The sequence below is a fragment of the Orcinus orca genome, chromosome 20 (assembly GCF_937001465.1).
Source record: "Orcinus orca chromosome 20, mOrcOrc1.1, whole genome shotgun sequence".
Lineage (NCBI taxonomy): Eukaryota > Metazoa > Chordata > Mammalia > Artiodactyla > Delphinidae > Orcinus > Orcinus orca.
In genome coordinates, this window is record NC_064578.1 from 27,959,010 (window position 1) to 27,979,621 (window position 20,612).

The following is a 20,612-nucleotide window of genomic DNA, read 5'->3' on the forward strand; positions in this document are numbered from 1 at the left end:
ACTCGTCCTCACGTCCTCTCTAGTTTAGTCCAAGGCTTCGGGAGAAACAGGGCCAATGATGGGGGACAACCTCTGCTCAGGGACCACACATCCACGGTGCTGATGCCCAATGTAATGAGACCCATGAGCCGGCCCGGCCAACTGGCTTCATGAGTGGGAAAGGGAAGGAGAGGGGAAGCTGTCCAAGCAGAAGAACCAAGCACCAGAGAAGGGAAAAGAGGGGCTTAGGAGTCCTCTTGAAGAGGAGAGCACACAAGGCCAAGCAGTCGCCTCGCAGTGCTGCAGCTACAGAGGGCTCCCAGGTTTGCCTTCCCTTGAGCTCCAGCTGAGACCCCGGCAAGGTTCATTTACTAGGCTATCGTTTCCTAGGCCTATGTTTTCATCTCCAGTGGGATTTCAACAGAACAGCAAACCAAATAATTTGGAGGATGGTCTTGGACCCCCGGACGCCAAGGCCCACCTTGGTGAGGTAAGAGGGAAGAGGACATGGAGTGCTTGGTATTTCACACACAAATCTTAACTTACCAAGGCTGAGACTGGCTTTCACATTCAAATAAAAATGTGAAAAGCAAACTGTGACCCTGCTACAGGGAATGTTATATCTAAATAAAAGCAACTCCCAAAGGCTTCATTTCCTTGCTCATTTTGGGTGAATTTTTAATCATTTAAGGTCAACTTTAACCAAATCACAGATGCCTATATAAGCCTATAATTTTCTGGCCCAAGCACTAGTGAAGACATTTCCTCCCACACAAATAAAAATTTGAACAAAATTTCAAAGGAAAAACAAAACAAAACAATGAAAATAAAAGAATGTGAAAAGAAATACAAATCAAAGAAATTTATTGGTGTTGACAAATATACATAATACAAAAAAACAAAACAAAACTAACACAACAGAAACAAAACCAGAAACTCCCCCCACCCTGGCAGGCCCACAGGCCTGAGGTACTGACAGCGAGCAGCCCCAGGAGCCCCTTGGAGCATCGCACTTAATTCATGAGGACCTCCATCTGCACCAGCCTCGCGTTGGTGTCCCCAGATGTCCGGTAGGGTATCATCCCAGCAAAGGTAATCAGGGCTCGGGCTTGGCTGCGGAGTTGCTGAGAGAAAGGGGAAGAAGAGAAGAAATCCAGTTAACTTCTGGGTCAGGGCACTGTCCTGAGAACCACCACCCCGGCCTTCCATTTTCTACCCCTTGGGGTCAGGGCAGATTCCCGGTGGGTGGATGACAGTCTCACCCTCCACCATCATGTTCCTCCAGCATGGTGCAGAGTTAGCAAAGCTCGGCTGCTGGGGCCTCAGTTCCAAAGCCCTTCTGCTTAACAAAAGATGGATGGGTGTGCCGGGCAAGCTGCCTCACCTGACACGTCTGACCAGCTGCTGACACGGCCCTGTGCTTCAGACTGCCTGCTCTACTTCTCTGAGCCTCTCTCTCTCTCCTGGCTGGTTGCTGTCCAACTGTTACCATGGGGTCCTGAGTTTCTTTCTAGGACCCTCGTGAAGCACCTGCGCTACCAGAGGCAACAGTCGTGCATAAGTGAGGCCCATTCCAGCTCTTTCCTCTCCTGCATCTTCCCCTTTCCTTCCTTTCACTCCTTACATTCCTTCCTTCCTGACAGAAGTGCTTGGTCCTCTTTTCTCAGGCAACAATATTTATGAGATTCCTGGATTGCTCCAGGAAGGAAAAAGATTTAAACTCAGGTGTTTCCAACAACAAAAATAGGAACCTTCACTCCAATTTCCAACTGATAAATTACTGAATAAAGAAACAGCTTTAAACCTTGAACAGCTTCAGGTTGCCCCACATTGAGGTGTGTTGGATGCTTATACCAGCAGGAAAGGAAACCATATCTGGAACAGAAAAGGAGGGTCTACACACATCTTTTGGATCAGTAATGAGATTTTTAAGAAAAATTCAAGGGTCACTTACTAGGCTTCTTAAGGACCATTCAAGAAGAAAACTGAAAGGTAAGTGCCTTTTACCTGATATGTGAAGTAAATTGGCAAGTAAAGGTCCTAATGAATGTCCAAACCAAAAGAAATTTACTTTATGATGAGAGTATCCATCAGATTTTCTTTAAAAGTGCGAAAATGTGCATGGGTTCTCCTGCCTAACTTGCAGCTACTTTACGTAAGCTCTAGGGGTATGCAGGCCAAGCGACCCATCCACTCCCTGGCAACACTGCAGCTTAAACCATGAGGCCAATTCTTGGGCAGGCAGCTTTTACACATAAGTCTTTCCTCGACTCCACCCATCCCTTCCTTTCATTACAAAGGAGAGCGGTGGGTAAAAGGAAGACAGGAGAATGGCTTTATCCATCATATGTAAAAACTAAGTGCCTAAAAAAGAGAGACTAAAACACACAGCGTGTGAGTCCAGCTAGTCTTAAATCAGTTCCCTTCAGATGTGGAAAATGGACCTGCCAGGCCACCAGCTCTGCTCTCTGTGAGCAAGCCCTGCTCTGACCTGTAAGCAGTAGAGAGTATCAGAAACGCCCACCACTTCAGTAGTTGTATTCACAACAGCACTGCTGCCAAGGCCCCAGCACAGCGAGCCCACTGCTGGCACATCTCCTATGTAGGCTCTTGCCTGTCCAAGGGCAGATGGCAGACCTGCAGCTGCCTCTCATGCACACACGGATGGGCCTACCACGTCAGAGGACCACTTCTGAGCACTGCTATGTATGCTGCTAAAGGTGAAAATTCCCACCGTCACTCACGAGGCAGAGGTTCTGACAGTGACAATGCCTGTAGGGGTCATAGCAGAGAGAGCCCTCAGATATCCATGGAGGCGGGAGATAGATTTTCAAGGCTCTAGTTTCTTGATTGCCAAAATCAGGTATGGCTGTTGTACACCATACTGAGAGACTCACCAAACATTAAGTGGAAATGTTAAGGGAAAGGTAATTCTAAAACACTGCCTGTTTTAATGGTTTAATTGGAAGTCCAATGCGCTATCCATTGCGCGACGGAATTAATGGTTTAATTGGGTCAAACACCTTTCTTTCCCCTTTTGTCAAATCAACTGTACACCATACACTGTTGGAATCCCAGGGTTCTATCTACCTGGACTCTGCGTGACCCAAGCAATGCTGGAGGCCCCACAGGCAATGGAAAGGGCACTGGCCTTGGTATCAGACAGACCCGGCTTCCAGACGTGGCTCCTTCACCTACCACCTGAGGGGCCCACAAAAGCAAGACACCTCCTGACCCAGGCCTCAGATCCCTCAACTGTAAAATGGGGATAACGACTGTCCTAGGTACCTCTCTGGAGTCACTGTGAGATGACAGCAGAAACAAGGTTTGCATCAAATTGTTGACCAAAAGTAAGTATGGTTTTCATGAAAGTGCTGAACTGAGACTCATAAAATGACCTTCTATTTAAAAATATTTAAAAAAATATATATTTTAAAAAAAAGGGCTGGAATTCTTGTGGAATCCGTATAAATTAGCATTTTGATTTTTTAAAAGGTGATATTCGCTGACTTAGCACATCTTTGTTTTTTAGCTTGAGAAGAGTAGCAACCCCATTAATGTTCGATTTCTTCCGGGAGCCCCTGACACAAACTTTACCCAGCTGCCAGGTAGTAAAGAAACGAGCAATTTAGGGTCATGAGCAGTGGTCTCATGAGGTGCAATGGACAGCAAACCAGAAAGGTGGTTCTCAGCGATGGCTCTGGCCAACCATCTGGCTGGGATCTTACAGAATCACGGTCCTCGATGACTCGCTGGGGCCTGGATGCCGATGATGGACTTGTCCCCTTGAGCCTCTTAAACTGTGTGAACAAGATGTTCATGGTGGCGAGAAGCACTTCTGAGAGGTTGTGCCTGACCTGCACAGAGGGACACACATGAAGTAAGGAGAAAGAGCCCAGCCCTGGGGCCAACCACAGGTTGGGGAAGGGGGGAGCAGTGCTCCAGGAAGGCCTGGTCACATCACATCTCCACAGCTGCCAGGTGGAGCGCCACACAGCCACCAAAAAGGAGCTGATGGCATTGAAATGTCAAGCGTGAAAGCAAAGCTCAGGCAATGCTACTCAGAAGGTCAGGTAGGTCACTCTTCTGATCCCTTGTTTATGCCAGTCCTCCTAGGCAGGGGCAGTGAGCAAAACGCATGCCCACTACGTCTGGCCAGCAAGAGTGATTAGCACAAGCCTGCATTTGAATGTCAGCAGGCAGGGACGCATACACTGGTTCTCCAGTCCCTACCACTCCCCACTGTCTCAGACCCACCAGACTGTCTCCATGGGACCAGCACAGCCCGAGCAGAGTCCTTGGGAGTGTCTATGAGGACAGGCCCTGGTACAACACTTCAGTCCATGAAACACTGAATGATGTAACCAGGGGAGGGCAAGAATCAACAGAAGGAGTGGCTAGGGGTAGAACTGCAGCAGGTGTGAAGGGATGGTCGGCAAGAGGTAAGACCTCCTGAACTGTGTGTACCACAGCAGGCAGCTGCCTCACCACATGTGCAGAAGCCGGCCTTTCTTCTTCCTCTAGAACAGAAACATGCTTTCATAAAAGGAATGTGCTTACTAATGGTTTTAAATTGAAACACTGTTAGGAACATCCTGGAACCAGGCAGCTGGCCCTCAGTGCCTGTGGTTCTAGAGAAGAGTCTTACCCTTAGCTGCACATGGGAATAACCAGGGGAGTTCTGGGCTGCAGCTCAGATCAGGGAAACCAGAATTTCTGGGGCTGGGCACACAGATTTTTTTAAAGGTCTCCTAGCAATTCCAGTATGCAGCCCAGTTGAGCACCCTTGGGCTAAGCAGTGGCAACATGCTAGAAACCCTGCAGAGAGACAGTAGCTCTGGGGCTCCTGGGCTGATAACTGAGTCCGTGGTCACTGCATCTGCTTCTTTGAGACAAAATGGTTCAGAGAAGGGAAAGAAGGACGTGAACCATGATGCGTATTTCATGTACCCAATGGAACTACTTAGACAAGATCAGAGTTAAGCACTGACACACCCTCTAGAACAAGTGCATAATAAAGAATCAAACCAGATCCCACAGATCAACAAGAAACCTGTTTCTCCCAAGAATATGTCTGGTCTCTAAAGCGAGTGTATTTTCTGAGTCAGGAACTCAGACTATAATCTGATGGGGACACGTGTACTCACAGAAAAACCAGCCCAGGATACCTGAAATTGGACTTGTCTTAGAAAACTCAGTCTGGACGGTGACTGTAGTAGGACTGTTAAAGTTATTGGCTATGTTAGAACAAAAGCTTTCAGTTAGAAGTGGGGGAAAAAAGAATTTTATAATTCAGGAAGAAAAGGACTCACCTCATCACTGAAATTTCTGAAGGCAGCCACTCTCTCTTCCACACTTTCCTGATTCAGGGGCACCAGCTTCAACCGATCAATTATCTATTTGAAACAAAACCCATCGGTCCCATATGATACAACCATCACAGTCATTTCATCTCCTCAAACACATAGTCAGCATCTAACACATTCATAGTGGGCTTCTTAATAGGAAATGCTAATCCCCTCATTCAAAGGCTTTGATTCTAACTTGCTGACTGACTCAATTCCTATCCTCGTTTTCTGAGGCAGTTTTACAATTCAGAGATTTCAAATTACTCTGAGAAACCTCTCTGTTTTTAGACTAAAGAAGAAAGGAAGAGAAAAAGGAAAAAAAGAGCAACACAGAAATCCCTTTTATATTCACAGGATCATACTTGTCCTTCTTCACTTAACAGGCATACTGGTGACATTTCCTTTGTTTTAAATGAATCTCACGAAGTGTTTTGATTTTTCAAGGGCATACATTAACCTGCACTTCAAACACCCCTCCTGAAACTTACATCAAAGGCTCTGTCAATATGCCCACTGTGATACTCGTCAAAAAAGGTGATCAAGTCCAACAGAAGATAGAACGTGGAGTCCACAAATTTATTTGCACTGATTCCCTGAGCCCTATACCTGAAGGACAAAAAAGAAGTAAGGGGGGTATATTAGGAATTTCTGTGCAATCTATAACTTGAGGATAGCATCTAAAAAATGTCAAACAAAACCTCTTAAACTCTCTAGATGAAGTGAACTAAGGAGTGGAAAATAGTGTTTCTTTTGAAATGGCCAAGCATTTGATGGCGGGTTTGACAGAAATCCACCTATAAATGTTCTGTGTGAAGCACAGTTCTCTTGCCTCAGCCCCCATCTCAGCAAGCATCTCCAACCCAGTTTTCACTGGGTCACTTTATTGGGCGTATCTGCAGAGGGCACAGAAAGTGACAACTATTGCCCCAGCCTGGGAGTTACACTGGTTAAAGTATGATAACTCCTCGAACTCACGGGGAGGAAGGTAGCTTCTGAAACACTGGCCACTACATCTCTAAGAATTTCCCCATCCATCCATCCATCACTAGCTTTGTTCCAAAATGTTTTTGAGATGGCTGCTAATGACATATAGATGAGTATAATGCCTAGAATTAAACCTCATGTACAGGATTAAAATGTTGAGATACCCTTTCATACCCTTCCTTTTCGCAAGAATGTTTACCAAGTGACATTGCCAAGTGACAGTTGGTTATGACGTGGGGGAACAGGAACTGTCAAACTGTCAGTGCTGGTGGGAGGGTGAGTGAGTAGAGCCATGCTGGGGAACTCTCTGATGCTACGGTAAAGCTGAAGATGCGTCTGGGTGGGCGCTGGGAGCCCCGGGACCCCCCGGAGCCAGCCCCGGCCTTACCGCTCCGCGACAGAGAGTGCCATGTTCTTCAGCCTCTCCTTGTTGGACTGCGGGGCACTGATCTGGGGGACGACGGGGCTGAGCAGTTTGTTCATCAGCTCCAGCACCTTGTCAGCATTCTGTTCGGTTTTTTAAATTAAGAAAGGAATCAATTAAAAATAATCAATAAGAGGAAAAAAACTAAATAACCGAAACCAAAGAGGGAACTCTTGTTCTGTATCTTGATCTGGGTGGTGATGACACAGATACATACCTGTGGGAAACTCATCAAGCTGTTCACTGAATATGTGTACATTTTTCTACTTTTTAATTAGACCTCAATCAGAACACTTTTAAATGAAAGGAAAAATGAATTATAACCCTCTTTTTGCCCACGTTGGTCAGCTGATAAAAGGAGAGAATGTACTCTTCTTCAGGCCCTAACAGTCATCGGTATTCCCCGCATGTTCTCACAACGAGCTACTTCCTCCAGTTCTCTCAGAACCCCTCAGCTGTGGTTTTGTTCCCTGACACACACCGGTCAGTGTTTGTGCGGCTGCCCGGAGGGTGAGCACCAGGCATCTTCACCAGCAGCTTCACCACCCAAGCGTGATGGGCGCTTCCTCTGCTGCCAAGGGAGGCTTTGCTCAGTGCCCGTGGGACAGCCTTTCAATATGTCACTCTTGTTTGGCCAGAAAGACCTTATGGGCAGAAATAATTCTGTAAAATGGGAATTTCACCCTGACTGGACTATTAACTGCCTAAGCACTAGGAGAAAATGCCTCAGCAGGGAGAGGGGTACAACAATGGCACCATCGAAATGTTTGTGCATTTAATGCCAAAAGGCCGATGACAGATCTATTAAGTGCAGAAGAAAGAAAAGAGCACATTTTACCTTGGCAAGGTCATAAAGCTTTGCTGCTTCTTCAAACAGTCCTTTATTTTCTGCCACGGAAGCAACTTTGTTGATAATAGGCTTTGTGTCACTAGTAAACTTATCTATGACTCCAGGCTGACAAGACAAATCATGGAGGGGAGGAAGAGAGAAATGGGGGGACAGAGCTGTTATTTTAAACACAGAGAAGCAACTGAGATCCGAAAACTACTTTAACTGAAAATACTTGCCCTGGGCAATGCACATATTTCATCAGCTAGACTCTGGCTTTCTTGAAGATATATGGTTGTACTAAACATATGAAAAGGACCAAGGAAACTACCCATGAAGAGGCAGACTCAAAGGCAGCACAGGAGTCACCAGTAAGACTGTGCTTTCTAATTTTCCAAAATGACCTAGAGAATCGGTGAAATCATCAATGATTTTAATTTTGCTGATGAGTAGGCACTAGGGGGGAAAAAACCAGGAGGCTCAGAGAAAGTATCTGAAAGATTCTGAATTTGTTGTCTAAGACAGATGGCAAAAGAAATCCAGTCCTGAAAAAATATATGGCAAGTGGTGTCAGGATACTAAAAACAAACAAAAAAAATCTGCATCATCACTCAACAGCAACCAAATGGTCAAGAAAGTATGGGAGAGGCCTGAGGTACCGTGAAGAGAGAGGGCAGACTATGTGACGTCTGACTGGCCATCTGATTCTCCATCAGCCCTGGACCAAGTCGGGTGACCTGCTCTGCCACCCTGGCAGCACAGGAGATCAGTGAAGAGCATGGGCTCTGGGGTCAAGAAGGACTGGGCTCAAATTCCAGCTCACTTCCTTACTAGCTGTGTGATCTTGAGGAAAATAACCTCTCTTGTCTCCACTTCCTCCCTTGAAAAACAGATGACGGTTCCCACTGTGTTGGGTTCTTGTGATGATTAAGTGAGAAAATACATGTCAAGCATTCAGCACAGGGGCCTGGCAGTTGTCACTGCTCCATAAGCATGGCCACTGTCACCAGCACTGCCACTGTTCTTCTTCTGGATGGTGTGAGCTGTGGGAGGTCATCTTGAGACTGCTGGCTCTAAACCACCCATTTTTACAAATGAGGAAAGTGAGTCCCTAAGAGAGGCATGTGGAGAGTGCCCGAGTGGGTCAGGAGGGGTCTCTGACACTAGGGCCTCTGCCCCTTCTACACTGCCCAATAGCCATGATGGGTTTTAGGGAACTGCTAAGGCTCACGGGAGCAGCTGCATCTCTGGGGTCAGTGTAGAGTTCTGAGCCCTCAGAAACTATCTTTTGAGAGAGGTCAAGTGCATTTGTAACTTTCCCCTCTGGGGAGCGTAAGTGCAGTAACCAATTTCTTTCTTGCATATTTTCTGAGCCAAGAATGGCAGAAATGTAGCCTTCTCAGCTGAAAATATGGCAGGTGTGAACAGATGAGTATTCTGAACATAATAAAAAAACTATCTAACCACAAATTTACATATTTTAAGGAGAAATGTAAATGTATGTAAAATCAAGGTCATCATTTGGGGCCTGTAATTTTCATTCTTTGTTTTTAAAACTAAGCAACTTCATTCAGATTTGCATCTTCAGTACCTTGAATCCTAAAATCTAACTGTATTCTTTGGACAATTATAAATCCCCAACTGCAAACTAACACACCTCTGGGGTACACTTAACCCACCTTTCTACTTCCATCGTTCTCTAGTTTCCCAAGAATCATATCGAACTGCAGAGACAAAAAAAAGTTTACTCAGTTTATTGGATGAGGATATATACATAATCCACAATTCTTTGAAGACAAGAGAGGAATAGGGGAGGTGGGAGAAGTCTTGCACAAACTAGAGAACAGTGAGACTGAATCAATGTTTTCATTGTCAGAAACCAAAGAAAACTCTAACACCCCCCTGCCCCCAGCCACATCCACCAAACTCATATTGAGGTGACCATCCAGTATCACATCAGCATGAGAACTTGTACACTGGAAATCATGGGGGCATGGAGAAAAGTTAACAGACATACCTCTCGACTTTCTATCACCAGCTCGCTCACACAACGCAGAAACATGTTTTCTCCTTGACTGTCTTTCTCGTCTCTAGAAGGGGACAAAATCAACCTGGTTTCCGGTGTGGCCCCAAGGTCTCTGTCATTCTCACAGTGGCAGAAATCAAAACCAGATGAAGTAAATAGTCAAAAGCCAGTCTAACCTGAGGAAGTAGAAGTATTGGAGGGCCTCTCTCGGGTCCGTGGATTCAAACTTCCGGGTGTAGAGAATGAGTAGCCGCACGAAGTTCAGCCTCCGCATGCAGGGAGGGTCGCCAGGCTCATGGCTGACTGCACCGACGGGGACAGAACTGGTCACAACCACACTGCCCTTCTGACCCATGCAACGGAGAGCTATGGGAACTGAGTCCAAAGACCCAGTGGTGGCACCTACTCCTGCAGCCCAGCCAATGTCTGCCACTGTGAGCTTAGGCCAATCCCCTTCACCACCCTGTCCTCAATTTCGTCCCAAGTACAGATTGGAGAAAGTGGCATTTTTAGTAAATCACTAGGTATGCTGGTCTCTGAGTGAAAAGATGGTGACAACTGACCATTACGGCATGTGCTCTGGAGTGAGTCTGCTGTGCTACTAAGGAAGCTGCAGCCATTCATGCACAGGTATCTTCTCTCCCTCCCCGGACTCTCACCCCATGCAGGTAGGCACACAAGATGGCTGGCTGCGCCTTCCAATGTCTCCAGTTAGAGCCCTAATGGGAACCAGTCTCACGACTCTCGGGACTGTTCCTCCTGCACCACCCTCCAGGCGACCTGACTCACTGGCCACAAAACTAGCACTTAGCACAGCATTTTATCTATTAAACACCTCAGGGAATACTAATGGAGGCGGGAAAGGCAAGAACCGTCATACTAATCATCTCATAAGCCCAACCGCCTACAACACTCTAAAATGATTGGTACCACTTGCCCAAATCCCTGCTGGCTGCAGCTATGTGTCCACTGCCATCTGATGGGGGGATGTGTTATGGATGTGCCACTGCCAACAAATACTCACGGAGCTGAGCACTCTGTCCCGAGGATTTTAAAAGCAGCTTTAGCTCAAAGAGCACTAGCGCCACATGGACAGCATGGCAGCGCAGCCGCTCCATGCGGAAGAGAAAGGCAATGGCAGCTTCGAACTGCGCGGTCAGGAACAGCACTTGGAAGTAGAGGAAGGGCTGATGGTTCACCGTGAAGTGGGACTCGCCTGTCCAGGGAGAGGAGGTCAAGCTGACTCAGAAGGAGCTGGCCTCTGCCGGCAGCCCCGAGCCCAGAAGAAGCCCTATGTGCTCAAAGGACTTGCTGGGCGGGACAAAAGCACCAGCCTGAGCCTGAACGGATGCGGGGGCTCTGGACACAGTGGACGCCACTCCAGCCGTGGCCTGTTTCCACAGCCTCCGGACCTCACAAAACAACTGGCGAGCGGGGGCTGTGTTGTAAAACCCAAACTGCTTGCATTAGTTGGGAGAGAAACAGAGCACAGGACCTTAAAACAGAATACAAAAGGGGCTGTTTCTCTCCTTTATCCTGATAAAAGTCACTGAATAAGGACAGGAATGATTTCAAAGCTTCGGTATACTCAGATTCACAGATATCTGCGTTCAACACTGCGGACCACTAGTTGGAATTTCCTTTTCTTCCCCCAATTTTTAAACAGTGAGAGAAAGAAAAAATTAAAAGCTATTTCTCCCTTGTTTGTGCTCAGATATAGTCACTGCGAGGTCTCTGAGGAAGCAGTAACCAAGTCCTCTTATGTCTCTCCCTGAGCCAGTGTCTGCCAAAGCAGTTCAAAGAACTAGTGGAGTTTACTGTCAACGACCATGTAAGTCACATACTCTGTTTACGGCCACGTGCGTGGACTCTACCCAAATTTGAACTCATTGTTTTGTTGTGTTGTGTTTTGAAGATCCAGAGGGTTCTGAAGGAGACACAGAGTTCAGAGATGGATTTTCCCAGAAAAAAGCTAAGCAGTGACCTTAGGTGGACAAAAGAGGAAAGGTAGTTATGTTCTGGGTATCTTACCGTAGTCTTCCAACAACTGTTTCTGGAACTGAGAGAGAGTGAGCCTGTCTTGTGGGGAGCTGGTGCCGTCATCATCGAAACACACCTGGTTCAACTAAACGCCCAAGAAAAATACAGGCATTGGTACAAGCTACTTCCTGTGCCGGGTGCAGACTTGTAGCTGATTAGCTGCCATGCTCAAGGCTACGCTAATGGCTGTGTTACTGGTTGCGAATATCACACAATAAAAAATGGGCCAGGAGACAGGAAATCCACTAGTCCAGTCACCCTATTGGCATTATACATTAAGCAGTAACATCTGTGTGCAGTGTGTGAGCAGGGGGAAGGGGAGAATGCCCTACTGGGCAAGGGAAGCAGCGCCTGCCTTCAGCCACAGGTAGTCCTCAGTTTTGTCGGCCACCTCGCTCTGGTTGTCAGTGATGTCACATCTGCCAATGATACAGTACACAGCCCGTTTGTAGGGGTCCGTGTTGTTCCTGAGGGCCCTGCGGTAATGCAGTCGGAGCTTGTTCTCCGTAGCTGGGGACAATCTAGAGACACAAGGGAACACACAGACACATATGCTAAAGACCCTCACGGGCATCTGAAAGTACCCAGGTCCCAACCACACAGCAAAGTCACAAAGCCTTCCTTCATGGAGGGTAACACTGTCCCACCCATACCCACGGGCACCATCACTTTAACCAGACTTGCAGCTACCGACACCTGCATCTCCACCCACTGGCTTCCTCAAGTAGTGGCTGTCAGAGGCACGTGAAAAGGTCTGGGGAATTAATCCTCCACCCACCTCCCTGGCAGCCCTCAAGCAGTGATGGGCAAGAGAGAGTCAGTCCCTTAAGTGCCTCAGCCCCGCTCTGGCTTCTCCACTCCCTTATCCCTGTGAGATCACCTCCCAAATAAACTCCATGCACTCAAACCCTTGCATCTGGGGGAAGAGTCTGCATCTGGGGGAACCCTAAAGCACTGTCCCTACTTTACACTCTCTAACATGAGCAAGACAGGGCTTATGGTTTAAGACAATCTCTGGACACGGCATTATTGACACTGCCAAAAAAGTAACCCTGGTTTTCCACATGTATAACTGGGGTAACCACCATTATTTCTTCTACATACATGTATGCATATTGAAACTGGGTTTGAATATGAACTTAAGTCCTATTACATTAACAAAAACCAGAGAAAAATGAATGCTTAGCAGTTCCTTAATGCAAGAGAACTAAAAAAAAAAAAAACTTACTGAATTAATTCAATGATTATATCTCAAGTTTGCTAACTTCTAACTCTGGCCTTTGAGCATGAAGCGTATATTGTCATTTGGGTCAACCGGAAAAGCACTAAATGTGAACAAGTGAAGTGTAATACAACAAAGTTTCATTTACTAAAGCATCCTTGATGTGCCTGGGACTTTGTAAGTGTACACATGGTGTCAGAATGGGGCTCTTTTAATGTTCTCAACTGTTATTCTACAGAGTTCTACTTGCTTCCTAAACTTCATTTTTCTCCCAAGCAGAAACTTATTTGGAGCCATGCACAAGGAAAAGAGAGCAACGCCAGTGGGGGCCACCCTGCTGATTCCACGTGGCTTCTTCTGGATGCACCATCTCATTCACTGTACCTTCTGTCCTTGCTGTTCATGTACTCCTGGAACCAAGTTTTAAACTCTCCCAGCTGGTGCTGGGCTCGGTTGACCACCTGTGAAGCGGCAAGCAGGTCTCCACAGCGCAGGCAGTAATAAATTAACGCCCACACAGGATGGCCTTCCACCTCTCCATCCTAAAAGAGGAAAGGTTTAACTGACGACTTTTGATGTGCTGGCCCTCAGCTAAGCCCTCTTCTTGTATTAAGTCACTTAATCTCACAACTCCACTAGGCAGGGACCATGAATGGCCTCCTCCTCTCTGTTTTACAAACTAGGAACCTGAGGCATGGGGATGTTAAATAATTTTTCCAAGGTAAGCTGGTAAGCGGCAGTCTGGCTCGAGAGCCTTTCCTCTACAGCACTGTGTACACAGGCTTCAAAGACAGCCAGTGGGTTCTCCGTGGAACCCCAGTACCCACAGCAATCAGGTGACATGTTCTTCTGTGATAATTTACAGATGTGCACTCAGGCTAAGGACGTTCACTGACCAATAAGAGACTATCATCATATTTGAGTTTATAAAATGTTAACCATTAATGATCAGCTAAATGGATTCTGGCACTTCCATTCACCTGTTAGTTGTTCACTCACTTAGTATCTTTGTTTTGGACACCGTGCTACGTTATGCACTGGGGAATCTAAGAAAGCAGCTCTGTTCCCACTCTCCCAGCACTAGAGCTTCTCTCTCCTAAAAGTGGCTTTGTCATCACCTGCGCAGCAGCCCTGTGGTTACTCCTCTCTCTCCTTCTCCCCAACTCCTCCAGAAAAGTGGACCTCAGACTTCCTTTCTTGGCCCCTCCACCCTTCCCTCAGCAGGACTCTTTCTTAAGTCCAGATCTGATCGTGTCACTTCCTCACTTAAACCCCTTTGAGCAATTTACATCCTAAGTGCTTAGCCTGGTGCTCAAGGCCGTCACCAGCTGGCCCCAAGCTGGTCCAGCCCTACCACACACCCGATACACCAGATACTCTTTCCTGCCTCCACGCGTTTGTTCACGCTCCTCCCTCCTCCTGGAATACCCTTTTCCCAGACCCCTGGCTGGCAAGCCCCTACTCTTTAAGCACAAATGTGGGCCTCACCTCCTGTATGAAGCCAGGAGCCTGCAGCCCACCACCCTTGGTACACAGCTCCGGTTCAGCACTTTGCACAGGGTCTGTATCTGACTGTAACTAGACTGTGAGCTGAGAAGAAAGGCACGTTCTAGGACCCATATCTAACTCTGTTCTTCTAGCTGTTTGAGCCAACAATCTCAGAAGTCAGCCCTGACTCTGCCACATCCAAGTTCTTCCACAGTCCTATTGGGTCTACTTTCAAAACATGTCCAGAACCCAATGACATCATCCCCCTGCACCCTCCTCCACCCTAAGCTGAGCGACCACCATTATCACCTGGACTCCTGCACCACCAGTCTCCCAAGGTCTCCTAGCTTCTCTCCCTGCCCCCTCTGGTCTCTTCTCCATATAGTAGGTCCCACACATAACCTCATTTAAACTGAAAACGCCTATCCGAAAGAGACTGCTCTGGGAAGGTAACTCATCACATAGAGAAAGATGCCAATACCTGAAGTCCAGGCAAGGGAGCCGGAAGTTTAATGTTCAGGAAACTTCGAACCAACTGGTAAGTCCCAGGCACCCCGCCCAGCTGGGCCTGATGCAAGTTGCCAAAGACAGTCACAAGGGTATAATTTTTATAACTGGAAAAAATTTAAAGGCAAAAAAAGGGAGGTTGAAAACACATATTACATGTATCTATGTCCATACCCACAAACATTAGACTGTGAACTCCACAGGGAAGGGCCTGGATTTCAACCTAACATAGAAGAGGAAACAGTGCATGCTTAATGAAGCAAACTACGTTATTTATTCATTGGGCAGTGGACCACTGTGAAGATTTCTCATCACTGCGGATACTCAAAAGAATCCCTTGAGCAATATAATAGTGGACTTCAAATGCATTAAGGGCTAATGTGCAGAATAATAACTGCTCCAGCTCACAGCCTAATGCTCTAGTGGGATCTTTTCAAATTTTTCATTTCAAAAAATTTTAAACCTAAAAAAATGAATAGTCCAAAGAATGCTCATATATCCTTTACTTAGATTCGCCAATTGTTAATATTTGTATGATGTTTTTTTCTCTCTATATATACGTAGATATACACACATATACAAACACACATACTTTTTTTCTGAACCATTTGAAAATGTTATAGAAATATAGAAATCAGGGGCTACCTCATCTGTAAATACTTCACTGACCTTTTAAAAAGAATCCAGGCTACTAGCTACCTGGTAAAATGTCCCACAAGCTGAATAGTTTCTCATGACTTGATTCAGGTTCAACTTTTTTGCCAAGAACCCTACCTACACAGCTGCTGCTGGTACTGCCACAATGAGGCAGGTAATACCATTTTGCCCTTCTTGGTAACATTTAATTTGATCACTTGGTTAAAGGTGTTGTCCACCAGATTTCACCACTGTAAAAGCACCTCCTTCCCCCTTTGTAATTAATAAGTACTCTATGGGGTAATACTTGGAGGTCATGTGAATAATCTGTTCACCAATAATCTTTCACCCAATAGTTTCCACTGGTGGTCCTTGCTGAACCCATTGTCACACTGGTGGTTGCAAATGATTTTCTATCATTTCCTGTTTATTTATTTGCTAGCAGGTTTCTTAAAATCCTTTACAGTGTTTTAAAATTGCTTTTATATTAAGATTAAATGGTTCAAGTTATAGATACCCAAACATGGGGTTAATACATTGAAGAACTTTCTAAATATGTTTCTTGTCCAAAACAAAACAGACTGCCTCAAAAAGTCAGGTGCTTCATATGTTCAACCACATAATAATATTAATATTATACCACATTAAGTATAATAACCAACTGAGAGACAGGGTGAGAGTGAGAGAGAGAAAAAGAGAGAGACACACACAGAGAAAAACACCTAACTGTCAATTACAGAAAACAGACTCAATGGAAATTGATGTAGTCATAAAAAATGATACTGACAAAAAATTTTAAAAGCAAACTATATAAAACCATATATTGTACACATTTGGATCATAAGCTGTGTAAAAGATACATATCAAACAAAATATTCATATGTCCAAAAAGGCGGCAGGGGTGGTGTGGGGGTAAGGAAATACAACAAGGTGCCAGGGGCCTCTGGGCGGGGGAGAGGGGACTGCTCCCTTTTTCAGGTCCTCTTTTTGGCATCTTCCAAAATTTCTGTAACAGTCATGTAGTATTTTCATAATGAAAAATGAACACAATTCAATTTAGCAAATGTAATGAGTTCGCCATCACTGGAAGTAGTTAAAAGCAGAGGTTGGAAAAGAGATTACAGAACAGTCCTGTAGCAACCAGGACAAACAGATGCCCACTATGGTCTCTTCAAACTCGAATGAAGACAACTCACATGCTGGAAAGGGCCTCAGAGCCTAAATTCCTTGAGAGCTAAGAAATGTGTACCTCGCTTCAAATTTGGAATGTGGCAGGAAACAAAACAATGCTATGTTTTCTCAACATTTTCAGCCTTATACCCCAAAAATAATTTGGGACCAGGTCTACTTTGCCACCTGGTGTATTATATCACTTGAAATACTGTACGTACGTTACACTGTCGGTGGATTAGCATTAGAAAAAATATTTTTTTTAGTGAGTACAATTATCTGAAATATTCCCTTTATCAAAAGGGACAACAAATCTTAAAAAGGATGCCATCCGAGAGTGATGCTACTAGAGTGAAAAAATCAGCATACAATAGTTGTTCACAGGAAACTCCCAAATAGCTCCAAGTGCTGCTAAAGGAATTAATGGAACAACATAATTCCAAAAAAACTAAATGAAAAGAATAATAAAAGAAATGGGATAGCTTACATATATAAAACCAAAAACTGCAGCCTGGTACCACTGGTGAAGTCAAGCCACAACGTTAAGGATGAGGTTTACTGAAGAAAAAGCAGTCACGAGCAGTCATATATGTACACACGTTAAAAACTAAAATCCTCATGTTTTTTATATACTGTAATAACTTCTGACTCATATTTTGCTGACTTGTAGCAAATAAATACCACTATATACATTAGGTTCTTTATGGCTGAAGACTTAGAAATTTACATTACAAAAATTTAGTGAAAGCCTGATATAATACTTTATGAACTCTTTGTGCCCTGTGCTAGAAGCAATAAAAAACCATTTGGAGTTCCAGATTTTTCTTAACAACAGAATGGAGGCTAGCGAGTTTAATATGTCTGATGGTGTTCATCTCGTGTAGCCATTATATAGTTAATTTAGTATTTGGTAGAAAAACCTGTTCTCTCACTGCTGTACCAGGTCTGAATTACCTTGACTTCCTAATGAACTATTATTTTGTTGACAGAGGGTGACCACACTACAAGGCCACTGGCAGCTGCATGGGCTCAGCAGCAAAGAACTGCAATTGAGCAAGTATATTCAGCTTGGCTTTCTCTTCTCGAGCTAACAGAGAGAGGCCCAGCACCCTGTCTCTGAAATAAAGAGGGTCTGTTGCACGCTCACGACAACCCCTGCTGGCCAATTCAGAAGAAGAAGTGTCCACAGGGAGTGGATGAATGGCACGGGCCCTACCAACGAGGGGGACAATAGTTAGGGCACAAGGGCACAGCCACAAACCCCTTGGTGACCAACTCCAATTAGTGAGGAGACGGCAAAAAAAACCCAGGCACAAATCAGAGGCATTAGCAGCCGGGAAGGATCTGGACTCACAAGGATTAACCAAGTAGAGCCAGAAGGAAAACAAAGGATCAAGGGGCCTTCCTAAGGTTTGAAGGTGGTAATGCTGGGTGGGAAAATTAAAATGCCTAGAGAAAACAAAGAGCCTAAGCAGTAATGGCTGAACCACAGGAGAGACAAGGATCCTGACCCAAGGCATCGTGCTCTAATAATCATGACTCTGTACTGAGGGACAGAGAGTGGACAAAGAGAAAAAGAAAAGCCTAACAGTGCTCAATGCTCCCACTCAAAATGATTTTATATCGGTGCATAAATAGTTCTGGTAGAGAAGTGTTTCTGAAAACAGCCTAACACCTCTCAGACTTGCTCAACCTTGTTTAAATTATACCAGCTACACAGCACTTAGCTTGAGGACTACTTGAAACCCAAGAATGGCTGCCTTCGGGGGATTTTAAAGCCAGCCTCTGTGCTGCCGTTGCCTTACCTCTGCTCGAGGTATCCCAAGGCCTGCCTGACGAACTCCATGCGCACTTCCACGCTGTTGCGGCTCTTCAGGGCATCAGTCGCAGGTGTCAACAACACGTCTGTCATTTGTTTTACCATGGTCCACATGTCAGAGATGTTCTGCACATAAATGAGACTGCATGTGACAATGCTGTGGGGCCGGGGAAATTGCCTCGTTCTTCACGGCAATCTGACTCAAAGGCAGGCGGGACATGGAGCGGGAAGAGGTTAACGTCCTGTCTGAGGTCCTCAGGCTCAAGCCCAGTACAGAAGACGCACCTCTTCCCAGCCAGCTGCCAGCTCCCGTCTTCCCTGCGAGCAGCCCCCGTCTCGAGCTGGTTTTCAGATCAATTACTATTCCAGGTCTGACATAACCACCTACATAACTAAGACCACATAAAACTAACAAGAACACTGAATCTCAGTGGGTTATCCCTTAAGAGAGAGTGAATACATTTATAATCATCCAAAGCTCTAGGAGTTTAAACTCAAGTAGCTGCATTTCAGTCCTTACAAGGTCACTGGAGTTTTTTAAGGCTTAAAATAAGAGTTTAACCTAAATAATATAGGTTCTGTCCTCCCAGAGGCTCTCCAGGGTCCACTGCTCTTACCCCACCGTGTGAGTGGCACAGCCTCCTTTTCTCCTGCCTATTCACTCCCTTCAAAAGATGGCTTCCTGTGGCCTCCCAGGAAAGGCACTGGTGATCTCTCCTGTGTGTTACCACCACACAGCTGGACTCCCTCTTCCCAGAATCCTCCTGGCTGTAAACCTCTCCTAAAAATGTGTTCCCTGAATGCTTTGCAAAATATAAAGAATCCTTGGAAGACAGTAGCGATTAGAGAAAAAGCAGGTTTACACCTTTTCCAAAGGAAAAGAGAAAATCCTGTTTTCACTGTTTCCCTCAAAAATTAAAAACTGTAGAAAATCCACCCTAAATGTGACCCTTTTTAGGTGGTGAGATGGTAGATAAATTCTTATTTTCTTTAGATTGGTTTGTATTGCCTTATATTTACTATTAAAAAAAAATAAAGCATTTTTGAAGGAAAAAAAAAGTGTGTACGAGTGCTTGCTTCCGTTACAGCCTTTCCTCCTTTCTCCCCTCCTCCTGGCCACCTACCAATCTATCCATCCCTTTTTTAATTTTTTTCCCCCAGTGGGAGAAAATTGGCCAAGGATAAGAACTGAGGGACAGGAATAAAGATGGGGAGTCAGAGAGGAACAGAACCAAGTGGCTTTTAAAGACCCCACCTGAGTCAAGTTCAAGGGGCTCACTGGTGTGAAAACCGCATCACCTTTACAATTCACATCTCATGAGCCTGTTAGTCTGTCTAAGGAGGGAAACTGGCAGGGAGGAGCTGGAGCCTGACAGAACTTCAAAGCAAACACAGCTTTGCTGGGCCTTTTGCAGATGCATAAAGATACATATATCTATATATATATATAGGATCATCATCAAAAAACCACCCCAAGGGCTTCCCTGGTGGTGCAGTGGTTGGGAGTCTGCCTGCCGATGCAGGGGACGCGGGTTCGTGCCCCGGTCCGGGAGGATCCCACATGCCGCGGAGCGGCTGGGCCCGTGAGCCATGGCCGCTGAGGCTGTGCGTCCGGAGCCTGTGCCCAGCAACGGGGGAGGCCACGGCAGTGAGAGGCCCGCGTACCGCAAAAAACAAAAACAAAAACAAAAACACCACCTCAAAATTATTTAAAATAAAACTCTGAAGAACAGTTAACATCTTCTTCCAGGGCATAGAGTTTCTCTTCAGCACATTTCTGCCAAGTCAGCAAGCTGCTAATCCCATTGGAACACCAGACCCCACATGTCTCCTCGGGTCAGCTCTGGGCGCTACCTTATCATCCAGCTCTGTGACGGAAGCACAGAGGTCCACAAGGTTAGGCTGCAGGTGTCCGTTGACAATCTTCTCGTTATAGATATAAATCTGAAAGGAAAAGCAAAGTAAATCGCACAAATTCTATTTTCACCTTTTCTTTTTAGAACCCCTTGAAGCAGTTCTGAAACCAGCTTCTGCCCAATGGTCAGAAGCTTTCCTTCCTCAGAGTGGCTGAGCTATCCACACTGCCTGGAGGGCAAGGCCTCCGGCCAGCTTCCCAGTTCTGTGCCTAAGCTTCAGACAG

General features: G+C 45.7%; 1 protein-coding gene across 8 annotated transcripts in view; it reads right to left on the reverse strand.

The window, feature by feature from the left end:
* Positions 1-826: 826 nt before the first annotated feature.
* Positions 827-20,612, reverse strand: part of NUP93 (nucleoporin 93) — a 122,659-nt gene continuing 102,873 nt past the window's right edge. For 6 of the 8 annotated variants that reach the window (XM_049703793.1, XM_033418979.2, XM_033418980.2 and 3 more), the window contains 15 exons: positions 20,327-20,416; positions 18,459-18,598; positions 14,822-14,954; positions 13,237-13,394; positions 11,986-12,151; positions 11,622-11,715; positions 10,615-10,806; positions 9,767-9,893; positions 9,582-9,654; positions 9,244-9,288; positions 7,574-7,690; positions 6,700-6,818; positions 5,816-5,933; positions 5,292-5,375; positions 1,188-3,836 (listed from right to left, as the gene is read on the reverse strand). In XM_049703793.1, the coding sequence (XP_049559750.1) occupies positions 3,573-3,836; positions 5,292-5,375; positions 5,816-5,933; positions 6,700-6,818; positions 7,574-7,690; positions 9,244-9,288; positions 9,582-9,654; positions 9,767-9,893; positions 10,615-10,806; positions 11,622-11,715; positions 11,986-12,151; positions 13,237-13,394; positions 14,822-14,954; positions 18,459-18,598; positions 20,327-20,416 (1,920 nt within the window). In that variant the 3' untranslated portion in view covers positions 1,188-3,572. Of the gene's footprint in view, positions 1,104-1,187; positions 3,837-5,291; positions 5,376-5,815; positions 5,934-6,699; positions 6,819-7,573; positions 7,691-9,243; positions 9,289-9,581; positions 9,655-9,766; positions 9,894-10,614; positions 10,807-11,621; positions 11,716-11,985; positions 12,152-13,236; positions 13,395-14,821; positions 14,955-18,458; positions 18,599-20,326; positions 20,417-20,612 lie in introns of those variants that run through there. The other 2 variants (XM_049703794.1, XM_049703796.1) reach the window with 2 other exon arrangements.